General features: G+C 45.4%; 1 protein-coding gene across 1 annotated transcript in view; it reads right to left on the bottom strand.

Moving 5' to 3' along the window:
- Positions 1–16555, bottom strand: part of SLC30A2 (solute carrier family 30 member 2) — a 28124-nt gene extending 11569 nt beyond the window's left edge. Inside the window, exons 1-3 of the mRNA XM_032227761.1 lie at positions 16497–16555; positions 4425–4639; positions 2672–2818 (exon numbers count right to left, since the gene is read on the bottom strand). Of these exons, the coding sequence (XP_032083652.1) occupies positions 2672–2818; positions 4425–4639; positions 16497–16555 (421 nt within the window). The remainder of the gene's footprint in view (positions 1–2671; positions 2819–4424; positions 4640–16496) is intronic.

The following is a 16555-nucleotide window of genomic DNA, read 5'->3' as shown; positions in this document are numbered from 1 at the left end:
CAGCTAGTAAAAGTTATAGGATAGCTTTGAGTAGCTTTGAGCTACTATGTTTTTACGAAGGAAGGAAGGAAGGAAGGAAGGAAGGAAGGAAGGAAGGATCTGGACAATATATCTATTTTTCTAGTTTCCCCCATAAGCTCTGTAATAGGAACTTGGGAGCCATTCTCTCAACCGGATGTCAACTGAAAGTTGTGCTAAAGGAACAAATTAAAGTATTAGATGACAAATTTTGCACATGTCCTTGCATACAAATTCTGAGATTTGAAGGCATCCTGATTTCAGCCAATGCCTCCAATGTGAACACTGGTCTCTTAAGGAAGGTTAAGAGACCAAGGGACAGGTGGTACTAAGGACCAGTGACCAATTGTGCTGCAGTTAAGTCACTAAAGCATGGCTGCCTGGGAAATTTTAGGAGTCAAAGTACACACGTCATATAGTTGCCAAGATTCCTGCATAGTATGTTTATGTATTTGTGATTAAACTACACATGATCAAACTCAGGGAGCGGACTGGATCCCTGGGGCCAGATCAACTAAAGGAAGTTCCTGAGCTAGAGTAAGACAAGAACTAAACTAAAATCACTAAGGACCAATGACCCATTTTTTGTTGCAGTTCAGCCACTAAGTAACTGCAAATTGTGTGTGTGTGTGTGAGATTAAAATATAGGCAAAAATGTAAGGAACTGCCTGGATCCCTGGGGACAGATCAGTTAGAGAAAGCTCCAGGAAATAGGAAGACAAGGAACTGAAGACAAGGAACTAAAGGCAATGGTAAGAGGAAGTCAAATAACTTCAACGAAGTTACTGTCTGTACCGAAAAGTCAACCGAAAACATCATTGAAGGCTGGCAATATGCCACCCCAGCAAGCTGAGCAGGTGCCATGAGAAAAAGTACCTAGTTCTCTTCCCACAACACATTAACCCCTGGCTATTTCTGCACAGAACCCTCAACCAGCCAACCTTCCTAAGTTCATCAACCCCACTCAATCTTCAAGGTAGCTAAGTGAGCTTCAAGGTTAGCCTGCAGGACAAAGGCAGATGCTGCAACCTGCAGCTAATCCAATTAAGTATGCCTCATGAATGAACAGAGAGGAACAACGCAGGTTGGAAGCCACAATTGGGAAACAGAGAAAACATCTTCACAAACCAGCGCTGCTTTCCATTAAGAAAGAAACCAACTTTGTCCAGTTCTGGGCTCTGGAGGTAGAAGTTGGTGGGAAATTTCCTCAAAGTGGAGAAAGGAGGGCTTGGATTATAAATCAGGTAATGCTCAATTTACAACCATTCATTTAATGACCGTTCCAAGTTACAACAGCAAAAAAGAGATGTATGACTGTTTTTCACACTAACAAAAGGTTGCGATATTCCCACCGTCACTGACCAAAATTCGGAGCCATCGCAACTGGTTTGTATTTATGACCGTTGCACTGTCCCAGGGTCATGTCATCACATTTGTAACTTTCCCAACCAACTTCTGACAAGCAAAGTCAAAGGGGGAAAGCTAGATTCATTTAATGACCGCATAATTCATTTAATAACTGCAGAGATTCATTTAACAACTGTTTCAAGAAAGGTCGCATAATGGGGCAAAGCTCATTTAACTGTCTTAACAGTGGACATTTGAGTCTCATTGTTCATATGGCAGCAACTCTACAAAATTATAAAGGTAAAGGTTCCCCTCGCACATATATGCAAGTCATTCCCGATTTGTCATCTCTGTTTCAAAGCTGAAGAGCCAGCGCTGTCTGAAGACGTCTCTGTGGTCATGTGGCTGGCATGACTAAACACTGAAGGCACGTGGAACGCTGTTACCTTCTCACCAAAGGTGGTCCCTATTTTTCTACTTGCATTTTTATGTGCTTTCGAACTGGTAGGTTGACAGAAGCTGGGACAAGTTTCAAGTTCATTAGAATTTGTATGCCGCCCACTCCCATAGGGACTCTGGGCGGTTCACAACAGACAAGAAACATTTAAAATTTAAAAATAGAAATAAAAAATAAAAAATACAATATTAAAATTCACATCACCCATTCCATCTAAGCGGGGCTGGATATCAATCAACAGCCGCAGGCCTGCCGGAACATCCAGGTCTTGATGGCTCTATGGAAGGCCGGGAGAGTGGTAAGGGTCCGGATCTCTGCAGATAGATCGTTCCACAGGGCTGGCGCAGCAACAGATAAGGCCCTCCCCCGGGGAGTCGCCAGCCGACATTGTCCAGTTGATGGCACCCGGAAGAGGCCCAACCTGTGCGATCTTGTTGGTCGTTGGGAGGTAAGTGGCAGGAGGCGGTCTCTCAGGTAGCCAGGTCCTAAACCATGAAGGGCTTTAAAAGTAACAACTAGCACCTTGAAGCCGTCCGGAGACCAATAGGAAGCCAGTGCAGCTCACGGAGGATAGGTGTAATATGGGTGTATCTAGATACACCCCATATCGCTCGCACGGCTGCGTTCTGGACCAGCTGTAGTCTTTGAACACTCTTCAAGAGCAGCCCCATGTAGAGCAGGAGCTCACTACGGTGCTAGGGATTCGAACCTCCAAACTGCCGACCTTTCTGATTTGTCAAACTCAGCGTCTTAGCAGCTGAGCCACTGCTCAGTGATATATTTCACCCTTAAGTGGATTTGCTGCTTGACAGAGTGTGGCATTCATGATTATTTAATGGTCCCGATTACCTGCTCTGTGCCATCCAAAATTCATCGTTTTAGTAGGTTGTCGAGATGCCATCCAGAGAGAGAAAAGGCTGATCATCATGCTAGCAAAATCAGTCAATAGGTGGGCTGCATCAGTCATAATGGCCAGGCTGTGTGCAAAATATCCTCCTGAAGAGAATAAAAGAGAGTTCTGGGCTGTGCCCTAATTCTTCTTCCTGGTTAAGAGTCTCTGCCTAGCTTTCTCCCTGAGATGCTAGATTCCCGCATGCCTGGAACATTTCAAGACAGCAGCATGCCTGATCAATGCATTTGTTGCAGACTCTAAGTCAGAGGTAGGGAATGATGGCCCCTTCATGACTTGTGTACTTCAACTCCCAGAATTCCTGAGCCAGCCATTCTGGGAGTTTAAGTCCATGAGTCATAAAAGGGCCATCATTCCCCACCCCTGCAGTAAATGAACCAGCCCAGAAATTCAACCCAACAGGAAGGCTAAAACTACTTTTACTGAGATTGGATGTAATAGCAATAGCCATAGCATTTAGTCTTATATACTGCCCCGTAGTGCTTTACAGCACTCTCTTGCCAGTTGACAATGTGGAATCTTTATTTGCATATTGCCCCCAACAATCGGAGTCCTCATTTTACCGACCTTGTAAGGGTAGAAGGCTGAGTCAACCTTGAGCCAGTCAGGATCAAACTTCAGGCGGTGGGCAGAGTTTACCTGCAATACTTCACTTAACCACTGTGCTGCCAGGGCTAATATCAGAATCTCGCAAATGTGATTGTGCTGTTAAATCCTCCCCTTCTGATTCTCCAGTGAATTAAAGAGGTGTCCATCAATTCAGAGCATCGTCTTGTTTCCAAGGATTGACAAACACTTCAGCCCCTTTTCTCTAGGTCAGGCAGGGGTGGGTTCCTGCCAGTTCTAACCTCTTCTATAGAAGAGGTTCCACAAATCTACCGTGCTGTTTAGAACTGGTTCCAGCTCTCTCCCACCGCCCGTTCGCACATCATCAAGATGAAGAGTGAGAGGAGGAATTCTGGGAGTTGAAGTCTACAAGTCTTAAAGCTGTCCAGTTTGAACACCCCTGGGGTTTTTTTCTAAAGGGTTAGGGGTGCGAGGGTCTTGTAACTTGACAGCTTTAAGACGTGTGCTTCAATGCCAGAGTACCTGAGCCAACATGATTGGAGGAGGAATTCTGGGAGTTGAAGTCCACAAGTCTTAAAGCTGTCAAGTTTGAACACCCCTGGGATTTTTTTTCTAAAGGGTTAGGAGTACGAGGGTCTTGTAACTTGACAGCTTTAAGACTTGCGCGCTTCAATGCCAGAGTTCCTGAGCCAACATTCTGGTTGCTAAGCAAGAGTGTCGTTAAGTGAGTTTCACCACATTTTACAAGTTGGCCATGCCCACCCGGTCACATGGCTGGCAAGCCACTCCCACAAAGCAGGCCACACCTACCAAAGAGGTTCTAAAAAAAATTGAAACCCACTACTGAGGTCAGGGGTGTCAAATGTGCGTTGTCATGGCATTGTCAGGTGACATATCAAGACTCCCCCCCCCCTTTGCTAAAGTGAGCATGGCCAGCACATGATGCAACTGGGTTGCAAGCTTGACAGCCCTGCTCTAGGTAATTACAAATCTTCACCAAGATCATCTCCACCAACAATTTGTATCCTTTTGCCTTAAATGCCACTGGATCACTCCAACCATCAGCTCACCTCTAAGGGCGGCTTCCAAGGACCTCACAGAGCCTCCAAAATCTTAGCTGCCTACCTGCAATTTCCCCAGTCATGAAGACCAAGCAGATGGCGGAAGCAAGATAAAGCTTCCGACGAGCTCTCTTTTGCTCAGTGTTGTTGCCATTGCTGGATGCCCAGCTGGAGTGACAGTGAAGGTTCCCTTTGAGGTCCAGCTCGAGAGAAGTGAGGTCAGGTACGAACCCAACCATTGAATCATGGAGGTCCTTTTCTGAGACTCCTAAATAGGACCTGCATTGGAAAGAACACAGTTTTAGGAAGAGAGTCTCTCCACTCCCAAAGCATTAATGTACTATATGCCCGCTGGGCTTATCAACCAGAAGGTCGGCCGTTTGAGACCCAAATGTCGCATGATGTATTGAGCTCCTGTTCTTGCTCCAGCTCCTACCCACCTAGCAACTCAAAAGCAAATGCAAGTAGATAAATAGGTACCAATCAGGAAGGTAACAGAATTCCGTGCACCCGTGGCACGACAAAACCGCGCTATGCAAAATAGCGGAGATTAAATCGTGTCGCTAAAGTCGCGACGTCATCACCGCGCGTCATCACCGCGGGGACAACAGCGCGGCGACAGAAGGGCGTTCTACATACTTCGTTCTTTGCCTCCAAAGGTAGCCCTCCTCCTCCAGCTGACAGCGGCAGCGGGCACGGGGCAAAGCGGGCTGCCCAGCAGCAGCAGCCTGTGAGAAGGGTCCAGCACAGCCACGGGGGGCAGCAGGAAGCCCGCGCGGGGCCCGAGCAGGGCCGCCGACGCTGGCGGCGGAGGAGGACGCAGCAGCAGCGGCGGCTGAGGCTCTCCCGGGGCCGGCGAAGCGGGCTTGCCTGGCAGAGGCAGGCCGCCCTCTTCTTCCTCAACAACATCTCCTTGGATGGGCGGCCGCCGCCACCGGGCAAGCCCGCTTCGCCGGCCCCGGGAGAGCCTCAGTCGCTGCCGCCGCCCGCCCTACCTCTTCCTCCGGGGGAGGCGCCGGTGGCGGAGGCCGCCCGTCCAAGGAGATGTTGTTGAGGAAGAAGAGGGCAGCCTGCCTCCGCCGGGCAAGCCTGCTTCGCCGGCCCGGGAGAGCCTCAGCCGCCGCCGCTGCCGCATCCTCCTCCGCTTCCTGCTGCCCCCCGCGGCTGAGCTGGACCCTTCCCACGGGCTGCTGCTGCTGGGCAGCCCGCTTTGCCCCGTGCCCGCTGCTGCTGTCAGCTGGAGGAGGAGGGCTACCTTTGGAGGCAAAGAACGAAGCATGTAGAACGCCCTTCTGTCACCGCGCTGTTGTCGCGGCGGTAGGGTCGTTTTTTTCTTAGCGCTTCGGACGCCGTGGATTTGCCTCCACACTTATGTCGGTGCGGATAAGGGCATCGCGGTTTTGTGGTGGAACCCCGTGCACCACAGCATAAAATCATGCTGCCCCATGACCACAGAAGCACCTTCAGATGCATCTTTTTTCTTTACTGATTGTTTTGGCTTGGCACTGTAAGGTCATACTGCTGGGTTATAGAGAGTGATAAGAAGGGAAGCACACAGATGCCCCTTTGAAGAATATCTCTAACCAGAAAAAAGGGAAAACAAACGTTTTTGTGAATCTATGTTTAATTTTTTTAACCTTCCAAGCTAGAGCAGCTGTGTTTGTTAGCTGGAAAGAATGGCATAATTCCAAAAGCAAACAGAAACCTTGAGCTTGTAAAATATATTTTCAGAAATATAGAAATTATCAAATACATATGAGAAGATAGACAAGAAGTTGGAAGACTTAGAGGACATAGCAGCAAAATATGATAAAGAAGTTGAAGATGTTTATCAAATGCAAAATGTGGTGATTAAAACTCAAAAAATCAAAGTGAAAATGAATATAAAGAGATTAAATTTGCTGATATTTATGGTGATTGGCTGGTCTCTGAAAATGGAAAGAGTGGAATACTGAAAGAGGAATCAAAGGGAGGGGAAATTTATCCCATAGGGGAACGATGGCGAACCTCTTTTTTGGCTCGTGTGCCATAAGTGGGGAGAGCACGGGGGGGGGGGCGTGTGCAGGCGTGCTGCACCCATAATGCAATGCACTACCCCCAATGCGCATGAGCGCACTACAGGCTCCCCCCCATTTTTTGCATGCTTTTTTCGCCCTCCCCAGGCTCCAGAGGCTTTATAGGAGCCTGGGGATGGCGAAAACAGCCTCCCCCGCCTCCCGGAAGCCCTCCAGAGGCTTCAGGGACCTTCAGGAGGCTTCCCTGAAGCCTCCAGAGCAGTCAAAATGACCATCCGAGCAAACCGGAAGTCCATTCCTGAATTTCCAGTTTGCCTGTAGGGCCGGTTTTTTGCCCTCCGGAGGCTTCAGGGAAGCTCATGAAGCCTCCGGAGGGCCTCCGGGGGGGGGGAGGCTATTTTTGCCCTCCCCAGGCTCCTATAAAGCATTTGGAGCCTGGGTAGGGCAAAAAATGGCTTTAAAAAAGGGTGAACTCAGCTGGCCAGCGCGTGCATGTGCGCTGGCCAGCTGACAGGGCAGCGCCTCGCGTGCCGTGACAAATGGCTCCGCGTGCCACCTGTGGCACGCGTGCCATAGGTTCACCATCTCTGCCATAGGGCAAGACACAGAAGAAGAAGAAAACAAAGAATCTATGGATTTAAAGAGATAAATCTCATTAGCAATAGCATGGATAACATTACTGACAATCAAAGATAAGCTGATTAAGGAAACAGAAGAAGGGTATCAAGATTACATGAGAGATCTTATAAGCAAGGAGTTGCTAAGAGGAGTCCATACAAAGATGATCAAGGAGATGATTAGAGGACTGGCACCAAAAATGGCAAAAGATACGAGACTGTTTTGCTATTGGAAAGATACAGGTGATAGATGGAAGAATATAATTTAAAACTAGTTAAACTTAGTGAAATTTATTGACAATAGATAGTTTAAATAAATAATTGATAATGTTATTAATGTATACAATGTGTAGAGTTATGATAAAAATAATTGGATATGAATATGGAATGGTACCCATGTAAAGAAGATTAGAAATCCCTTTGGATTATACATAAAGTTTAATTAAAAAGGGGGGGGAACCAATTTAGATGCAGCTAAAGTTTCGATTATTGGGGGAAAATGTTATGATACAGGATATAGTCAAAAAAAGGAGGGATAAGAATAACATATATATAGAAATGGGTATAATATAGAAACTGGATGTAAATTTTAAACAGTGATTTGGAAAAGAGGATTAGAAAACTTTCTTATTAAATATTATGGATGTTTAGCTAGAATAGGACATAAGGATTTAGTCTTAATGGAGGATCTTAGAAATAGTAATTGAAAGGCCAGTATGTGGTTATGTATTAAACTTTGTTATATTTTATGATAAACAATTATAGTCAAATGAAAATGGAGATATGATGATGGTGACATGTTTAAATATTTGAGTTAAAATTCTTGAGTTAATATGAAGTATGTTTGTTGACTGTGGAAGAGATGCACAAAAGTCTTTTTGTAACCAACTGATACACTTTCTACAGCATGTAAAGAAAGATTGTGTTTGTTTTAAATTAAATTAAAAAAACAAAAAAACAAAGAAGCATCTTCAGACAATGCTGGCTCTTTCGGCTAAGAAACAGAGATGAGCACCAGCCACTAAACGTGGACACAACTGGACAGTGGAAATCTTTACCTTTACATACTTACACATTTTGCCTATTAGCCTCAGGGATGAAGTCTACTTACCTTTGCTACCAGTTTGCAAATGTGAGTAAGCGTACACACACGTTTGTTCCGCTTCCACGTGCCACCTCTGTGCATGTGGCAGGACCTTCCACACATGTACAGAGCATCACCTTCCACATGATGACATCCGGGCAGGCGGGCGGAGCCTGTTACCAAGTGGGCCTGCAAAGGTATGTAGAACAGCGACGGGAGGGGGGGGGAGGAATCCGCTTTGCCATGCGATTTAGATTAGCTAGAAAGCAGGAAATCTTGCTTTCTAGCTAATATAAATCACACATCACAGCTGATCGACAGAAATACCGATTCACTCGAACCGGTAGTATTTTTTTACTAGTGGTTTGGGCGAAGAGGTCCGAACTGGTAGCCTTTCATCCCTTACTCAAATGTACTTGTATTAAGTGTCCTATAGTGACGCCCCAGCCACGAGATGAGACAGTGAGATCCAACTGAATCCAATCCTTTATTTGATTACCGCCCAATAGTGTAAACAGAATCTTGTCAAACAAAAGCTATCACATCCTAAATTAAATACACCCTGAAAGATTCAAGAATTTGGTTATTCTGAACCCATTTCTCCTTTCAACCTTGCAAATACACCATTGCCTGATCCAGGTCTCTATCTGGCAAAGTTCTGGGCTGGCACAATCTTTCCCCTTTGCTGGTGGTCCCTCGATCACATCTACTGAACATCTCTGGTTGGGGATTTTGGAATGAAAGTGTAGCACACCTGGAGAGCTAAAAGTTCAGAAGCCTACTGCCCTGGTTAATACTGCAAGCAGCAATTTGATGATGGTTTAGGGTTCACACCAATGTCATAATAACTTAAAGCGTTGTATGAACCCAATGGATATGTTCATCAAACATCAAATCATATTATGATTTTCAGGGAGGGGGAGACCCATGATCAATCAATTTATTACAGTCTTAGATCAGAGACCAGAACAAATAAAAACGCTCAGTAAATATATAAGAACGGTTGCAGGAACTGGGTATGTCTAGTTTAATGAAAAGAAGGACTAGGGGAGAGATGATAGCAGTGCGCCAATATCTCAGGGGTTGCCACAAAGAAGAGGGAGTCAAGCTATTCTCCAAAGCACCTGAAGGCAGGACAAGAAGCAATGGATGAAAGCTGATCAAGGAGAGAAGCAACTTAGAACCGAGGAGGAATTTCCTGACAGTTAGAACAATTAACCAGTGGGACAACTTGCCTCCAGAAGTTGTGAATGTCCCAACACTGGAAGTCTTTAAGAAGATTTCGGATAGCCATTTGTCTGAAACGGTATAGGGTTTCCTGCCTAGGCAGGGGGTTGGATTAGAAGACTTCCAAGGTCCCTTCCAACTCTGCTATTGTATTGTATTGCATTGTATTGTATACAAAAATTCTAGTATAAAATAATAAATGACAACTAAAATCTATAATAAAATCCAGCCTGTCAATTATATGTGATCTGACTATACTACTGAGAGGGAAGCGATGGCTCAGTAGCTAAGATGTTGAGCTTGTTGATCAGAAAGGTCGGCAGTTCGGCGGTTAGAATCCCTAGTGCCACGTAACTGTGGGAGCTCCCGTTATTTGTCCCAGCTTCTGCCAATCTAGCAGTTTGAAAGCACATAGAAATGCAAGTGAAGGCTTCTTAAGAATAGGGACCATCTTTGGTGGGAAGGGAACAGCATTCTGTGCGCCTTCGGCATTTAGTCATGTCGGCCGCATGACCACAGAGACATCGTTGGACAGCGCTGGCTCTTCAGCTTTGAAATGGAGATGAGCACCCCACCACCTAGAGTCGGGAACGACTAGCACATATGTGCAAGAGAAACCTTTACCTTTTAACTATACTACAATTACAATCAATAAACTGTATGGCCCGTTGTAGGTTCAACACTAAAAGGGAAAAGACTAAGCAGTGCAAAAGGTTTCCCACATTTGTTATATAACGTAACTATGGTGGAGAATTTATTTATTTTATTTATTTATTTATTAAATTGATTTATAGACCGCCCAATCCCGGAGGACTCCGGGCGGCTTACATCAAAAGAAAAAAGAATAATAAAAATGACAATAAAAACATGTTAAAAACAACACACATACATTCGTTACGATCGGGGCTGGACCTCAACAATGAGGTCAACAGCCCCAGGCCTGCCGGAATAGCCAGGTTTTAAAAGCTTTTCTGAAGACCATGAGAGTGGGCAAGATCCAGATTTCTGGGGGTAGCTCATTCCAAAGGGTCGGAGCAGCCATAGAGAAGGCTGACGGCATCTGAAGGAGGCCCACCCTGTGGGATCTCACCGGCCGCTGGGAGGAATGTGGCAGTAGGCGGTCTTGCAGGTATGCTGGCCCCAAGCCATGTAGGGCTTTAAAGGTAATAACCAACACCTTGAATTGCATCCGGACACCAATAGGTAGCCAGTGCAGTTCGCGGAGGATCGGTGTGACATGGGTGTACCTAGGTACACCCAATATCGCTCGCGCGGCTACATTCTGGACTAGTTGCAGTCTCTGAACACTTTTCAAGGGTAGCCCCATGTAGAGCGCGTAGTGCAGTAATCCAGCCTTGAGGTGATTAGTGCGTGAGTGACTGTTTGGAGTGACTCCCGATCCAAGTAGGGCCACAATTGATGTACCAGGCGAACCTGGGCAAAGGCCCCCCTGGTCACAGCCGACAAATGGTGTTCCAGTGTCAGCCGTGAATCCAGGAGGACTCCCAAATTGCGGGCCCTCTCTGAGGGGTGTAACTTTTCACCCCCCAGGATCAAGGATGGACTGTCTGAACTGTCCTTCGGGGGCAACATCCACAGCCACTCAGTCTTGTTAGGATTGAGTACAAGTTTGTTTACCCCCATCCAGATCCTGACAGCTTCCAGGCATCGGCACATCACATCCACCGCTACACTGAGCTGGCACAGGGTAGAGAGGTACAATTGTGTATCATCAGCATACTGATGATACTTAACCCCGTGCTGCCAAATGATCTCGCCCAGCGGCTTCATGTAGATGTTAAATAGGAGGGGGGACAAGACCGAGCCCTGCGGCACACCACATTTAAGGGGCCTAGGGGTTGACCTATGTCCCCTGACCAACACCGACTGCAACCTGTCAGAGAGGTAAGAGGAGAACCACTGTAAAACTGTGCCTCTCACTGCCACCTCCTCCAACCGTCATAGAAAGATACCATGGTCGATGGTATCGAAGGCCACTGAGAGGTCAAGAAACACTAGGATAGAGGAATGTCCTCTATCCCTGGCCCGCCAGAGATCATCAGTCAGCGCGACCAAAGCGGTTTCTGTGCTGTATCCAGGCCTGAAACCAGACTGAAAGGAGTCTAGATAATCTGCTTCATTCAAGGTCCGTCGGAGTTGAAGCACCACCACCTTCTCAACAACCTTTCCCAAAAAAGGAAGGTTAGAGACAGGACGATAGTTTTTAAGAATGGCTGGGCCCAGAGAAGGCTTCTTAAGAAGGGGCCTTACCTTTAACGGCTGCGGGAAAGACCCTTCCTGTAAAGATGCGTTCATAATCCCCTGGAGCCAGCCTCGTGTCACCTCCCTGCTGGTCGAGACCAGCCAGGAGGGGCACGGGTCCAGTAAACAGGTGGAGGCACTCATCGCTCCCATGGCCTTGTCCACTTCCTCAGGGGTAACAAACTCGAACTCATCCCAGCAAATCTGACTAAGACTCTCCCTCGGCATCTCAGCTGGTGCTGCCCAAGTAGAGTCCAGGTCTGCCCGAATCTGAGTGATTCTATCCGACAGAAACTGAACAAACTTCTCAGCTCTTCCCTGCAGGGGCTCCCCCGCTTCCTCACCTTTCAGGAGAGAGCGGGTCACCCTAAACAGGGCGGCTGGGCGAGATTCCGCGGATGCAATAAGAGCGGAAAAATGTGCACATTTTGCCACCCGTATCGCCACTAAATAAGTCCTAATAAAGGCTCTTAATAGTGTTCGGTCAGATTTGGAGTTACTAATCCTCCAGCGTCGCTCTAGGCGTCTCTTTTGGCACTCCAACTCCCAGAGTTCCTCGGTAAACCAAGATGCCCTCCTGGATCCACTGCCGCGGAGAGGCTGCAAAGGCGCAATCCGATCTAGTGCCTCAGCCGCCGCAGCATTCCAGGCCGTGACCAAGGACTCTGTCGGATTGTGGGCAAGGGAGTCAGGTATCCCTCCAAGCTCCCTCTGAAATCCTTTCGGGTCCATCAGGCGCCTGGGGCAGAACCACTTAATCAGCTCCACCTCCCTGCAATGGGGGAGTGGTATCCCAAAGTCGAGCCTCAGCAGGAAGTGATCTGACCATGACAAGGGTGAGATCTCTATTCCCCTTAATTCAAGATCCTGTCTCCACTGCCCCGAGAGAAATACAAGGTTGAGTGTGTGTCCTGCTCTATGAGTTGGATCCTAAACTACTTGGGTCAAGTCCATGGTTGTCATGGAAGCCATGAACTCCTGTGCCCCATCAGAGTGTTCACCTAGGGATGGCAAGTTAAAGTCTGAGGTCCGAAATGTTGGTGACCCCTGATGTAGAGGGATACAAAGTCCCAAGGGAGGAGCAAGGAAGACTGACCAAAAAGTCAATGAGTTGAAATACTAAAAATGGCAAGAGAGGATAGATGTAGAGTAAATTTTTGATATGGGAGCGGTTTTATTAAAGATCAGGAAATAGAGCTGACTAAAAACTGGGAAAAGGTTATTGTATATATTGTCATATGATGGAAGTTAGTACAGTTATTATGCATAAGTAAATATTAGAAATTAAGATTATTATTATGTATGTTTAAAAAGTAAAAAATCAGAGATGATGGACAGGTGGCTTACTAAGATAGATAAGCAAATACTACTATTATTATGTGATCACCAACAATGTTAGGAGTGTTATTATTATTACTACTATTTCTTAAAATGAACTGTACCCAAACAATACACCGTTTAGGTAGATACTGATGTTAAATAAAACAATAAAAAACTTGGGGGGAAATAATACTGAAGAGGGCAAAAATGAGAAGCAGATTTACATTTTTTCTGATGAAAAAATTATTTTTAATGGATTTATTAAATGTATATGCCACCCATCTCCCTGTCAAGTGACTCTTTTAGGAGTTAGGATCTAATAAATTTATGTTATAAATCTAATAAATATCATAGCCCAAAACATATCTGCCCTTTGAAACCCTATTACTGCCACTTTCCAATTCAAGGGGTTTTATACTAGGTTGCTTCAACAAATAGACAGGGAATACAGTTGTCCGAATGTTACAGCAACTAGCAACATGTTGTTAGTTGCGAAGTCATGTCCAACCCATCACAACCACCTGAACAACGTTCCTCCAGGCCTTCCTGTCCTCAACCATCTTCTGGAGTCCATTTAAGCTCACGCCTAATGCTTCAGTGACTCCATCCAGGCACCTCCTTCTCTGCTGTCCCCTTCTTCTTTTGCCCTCTATCTTTCCCAGCATTAGGTTCTTCTCCAGTGAGTCCTTCCTTCTCATTAGATGGTCAAAGTATTTGAGTTTCCTCTTCAGGATCTGGGAGCGGAGCAGTCAGGGTTAATCTCATCTGGGACTGACCGGTTGGATTGCCTTGCAATCCAAGGGACTCGCAGGAGTCTTCTCCAGCACCAGAGTTCAAAGGCCTCCATTCTTTGGCGCTCAGCCTTCCTTATGGTCCAAATGCAACTAGCAATTCTAACTAGCTTCCCCCTTCAAGCTATGATCTCACTTTAAGTAGCCCTGAAAAACTGGTAGCTTTGGTCTGATCCCACTCTCGGGGATGGGCATATTTCAAATGAGAATCCATCCCTTTGCATTAATTCTTTGAGGAACACCAGAGATCCCTCCCCCATGTAAAAATCTTTCCGAACAAATTTAAAAGACCTCAAAGTTGTTTGCAAGAGATAACGACTTTCTCACGGCATACCTTGGGAGGCCTGCAGAAATTTGGTGCCATCTGTTTTTGTTTTGTTTTTGGGAATAGGGCTTGCAGCTGCCTTGCTCTTAGCAGATACAAAGCAAGCAGAAATTCAACAGGTGAAGCCCTCGCAAACAGTTGCTTTATCCTAAGGAACACACCCGTCCTGAACAACGGGGTGGCAATATAAGAGAAAGTAACCCTTTTTATTTTTTGTCAACACTGATTATTATTTTTTTTTTTAAAGTAGTGGACGGGTGAGAGATTTGAACACCTATAGAACAGAACAGAATGGAACGGAGCAGAGCGGAATGGAATAGAATAGAGTTCTTTATTGGCCAAGTGTGATTGGACACACAAGGAATTTGTCTTTGGTTCCGATGCTCTCAGTGTACATAAAAAGACAAAATACATTTGTCAAGAATCATAAGGTACACTTAATGATAGTCATAGGGTACAAATAAGCAATCAAATCATACCAGGAAACAATCAATATACACCGTAATGATACAAGCAACAAAGTTACAGTCATAAGTGGGAGGAGAGAATTTCAACTTTATGAGAATATAAAGTTGAAATAGAACAACTCCAAAGGAGTGGGGGGTGGCTGTTTATTCCAATCCCTGCAACTTTTCTTTTTAAATTAGCATTGGCAAAAAATAATAATAATAAAGTGGGGGCTTTCTTGGATTGAGAATCCTTTGATTCATTTGATTGGGGGCATGGGGAAGCGGGGAATAGGACCTTTCCGAAGCGAATAAGATGTCAGATCATGATCTCTTGGGGCATTTTCCCATCCACCTGAGCAGCCAAGCCTTCCTTCGGATTAACTGGAAATTTACTTCCAGGAAGTCTGGGCTTAGGAGGCCGCTTTACGGCTGGGGGTGCCCTGCGCGGGAGTCTTGGCCACGAGATCGAGCCACGGTAGCGGAGGGTGGCAGAGCAGAAAGCTGGGCAGAGGCGATTGGCATCATCATTGGGGCCAAGAAGTTGGAAAAGAAGAAAAGAAAGATGGAAAAGAAATGAGAGGGAAGAAGAGAACGGAGAGAATTCCCATTCCTATGGGATGATAAAACTAAAATGCACAAATACTTTCAAAAACATTTAATTAGAAGAGTGTTATTGCAAAACTGGTTCAAAATAAAAAAAAATCCACTATGTGAAAATCCTGAATTGGCTATCACTGACAGAAAGGACAATCCATCCAAATTTTATAGATATGAATAAAATGCTAAGCTACAGAGACATAATTGATGGACAGGGAAATTTAAAAACAATTGAAGAATTGGCAGAACAAAACATGAAAGTTGACTGGCTAACCTACTTGCAAATCAAAACTAAACACAATAATGATACTAAAATATATGACATCGAAACAGAACCACACGAATTGGATAAAATAATTCACAGCTCAGATAGAAAGATGATAGGAAGAATATATAAATTTCTCCTGAAGTATAAAATGGAAGAGGAAATCGTGGAAGAACAAATGATAAAATGGGCACAGAACTTTAGCTATAATATTGAATTGGATAAATGGGAAAAATTTGGGGGAACAAACTTAAAAATGACACTATCGGTTGCATACAAGGAAAATCAGTACAAAATGTTTTACAGAGGGCACCTGGCACCAACAAGGTTAGCTAAAATCTCAACAAATACTTCCCCAAAATGCTTGAAATGTGAATCAATACATGGAACATACTACCACTTATTATGGTAGACCTGTGAGGAGGCTAAATTTTTTTGGAAAAGGATCAAAAAGTGGCTAGAGGTAATAACAGGTGTTAAAATAGAATGGAAACCTGAAGTGTTTTTTTTTTTTTTAGGAATAATGACTGCAAAATATAAAAAAGAAATTCAATAATTGCGTGGGAGTCTCGGCCACGAGATCGAGCCATGGTAGTGGAGGGTGGCAGAGCAGAAAGCTGGGCAGAGGCGATTGGCATCATCATTGGAGTGGAGAAGTTGGAAAAGAAGGAAAGAAAGATGGAAAGGGAAGGGAAGAAGGGAAGGGAGAGGAGAGAGAAAGAAAGGAAAGAAGGGAAGAAAAGAAGGGAAGAAGGGAAGGGAAAGGGGAGGGGGAGGAAAGGAAAGATGGAAAGGAAAGAAAAGAAGGGAAGAGAGAAGAGGAGAGGAGAGAGGAGTGGAGAGAGAAAGAAAAGAAAGAAGGAAAGAAAGATGGAAAGGAAAGAAGAAAAAGAATGAAAAGGGGGAAAGAGAAGAGAGAGAGAGAAAGGAAAGGAAAGGAAAGAAGGGAAAAAAGAAGGGGAGTGGAGGGAGTGGAGAGGGGAGGAGAGAGAAAGAAAGGAAAGGAAAGAAAAGAAGGGAAGGGAGAGGGAAGGGGAGAGAGAAAGAAAGGAAAGAAAGATGGAAAGAGAAAGAAGGGGAGGGGAGGGAATGGAGAGGGGACGAGAGAGAAAGAAAGGAAAGGGAAGAAAAGAAGGGAAGAAAAGAAAAGGGCAGGGCAGGAAGAAACCCTTCCCCGGACTCACCTGCTTTCCGCCCCGTCGAGCAGGTGGCTCTTTTCCACCCCGCCGCTTTTGCGATCCAT

This window comes from Thamnophis elegans, chromosome 12 (genome assembly GCF_009769535.1).
Source record: "Thamnophis elegans isolate rThaEle1 chromosome 12, rThaEle1.pri, whole genome shotgun sequence".
NCBI lineage: Eukaryota > Metazoa > Chordata > Lepidosauria > Squamata > Colubridae > Thamnophis > Thamnophis elegans.
This window is presented reverse-complemented; position numbering and strand designations above follow the sequence as displayed.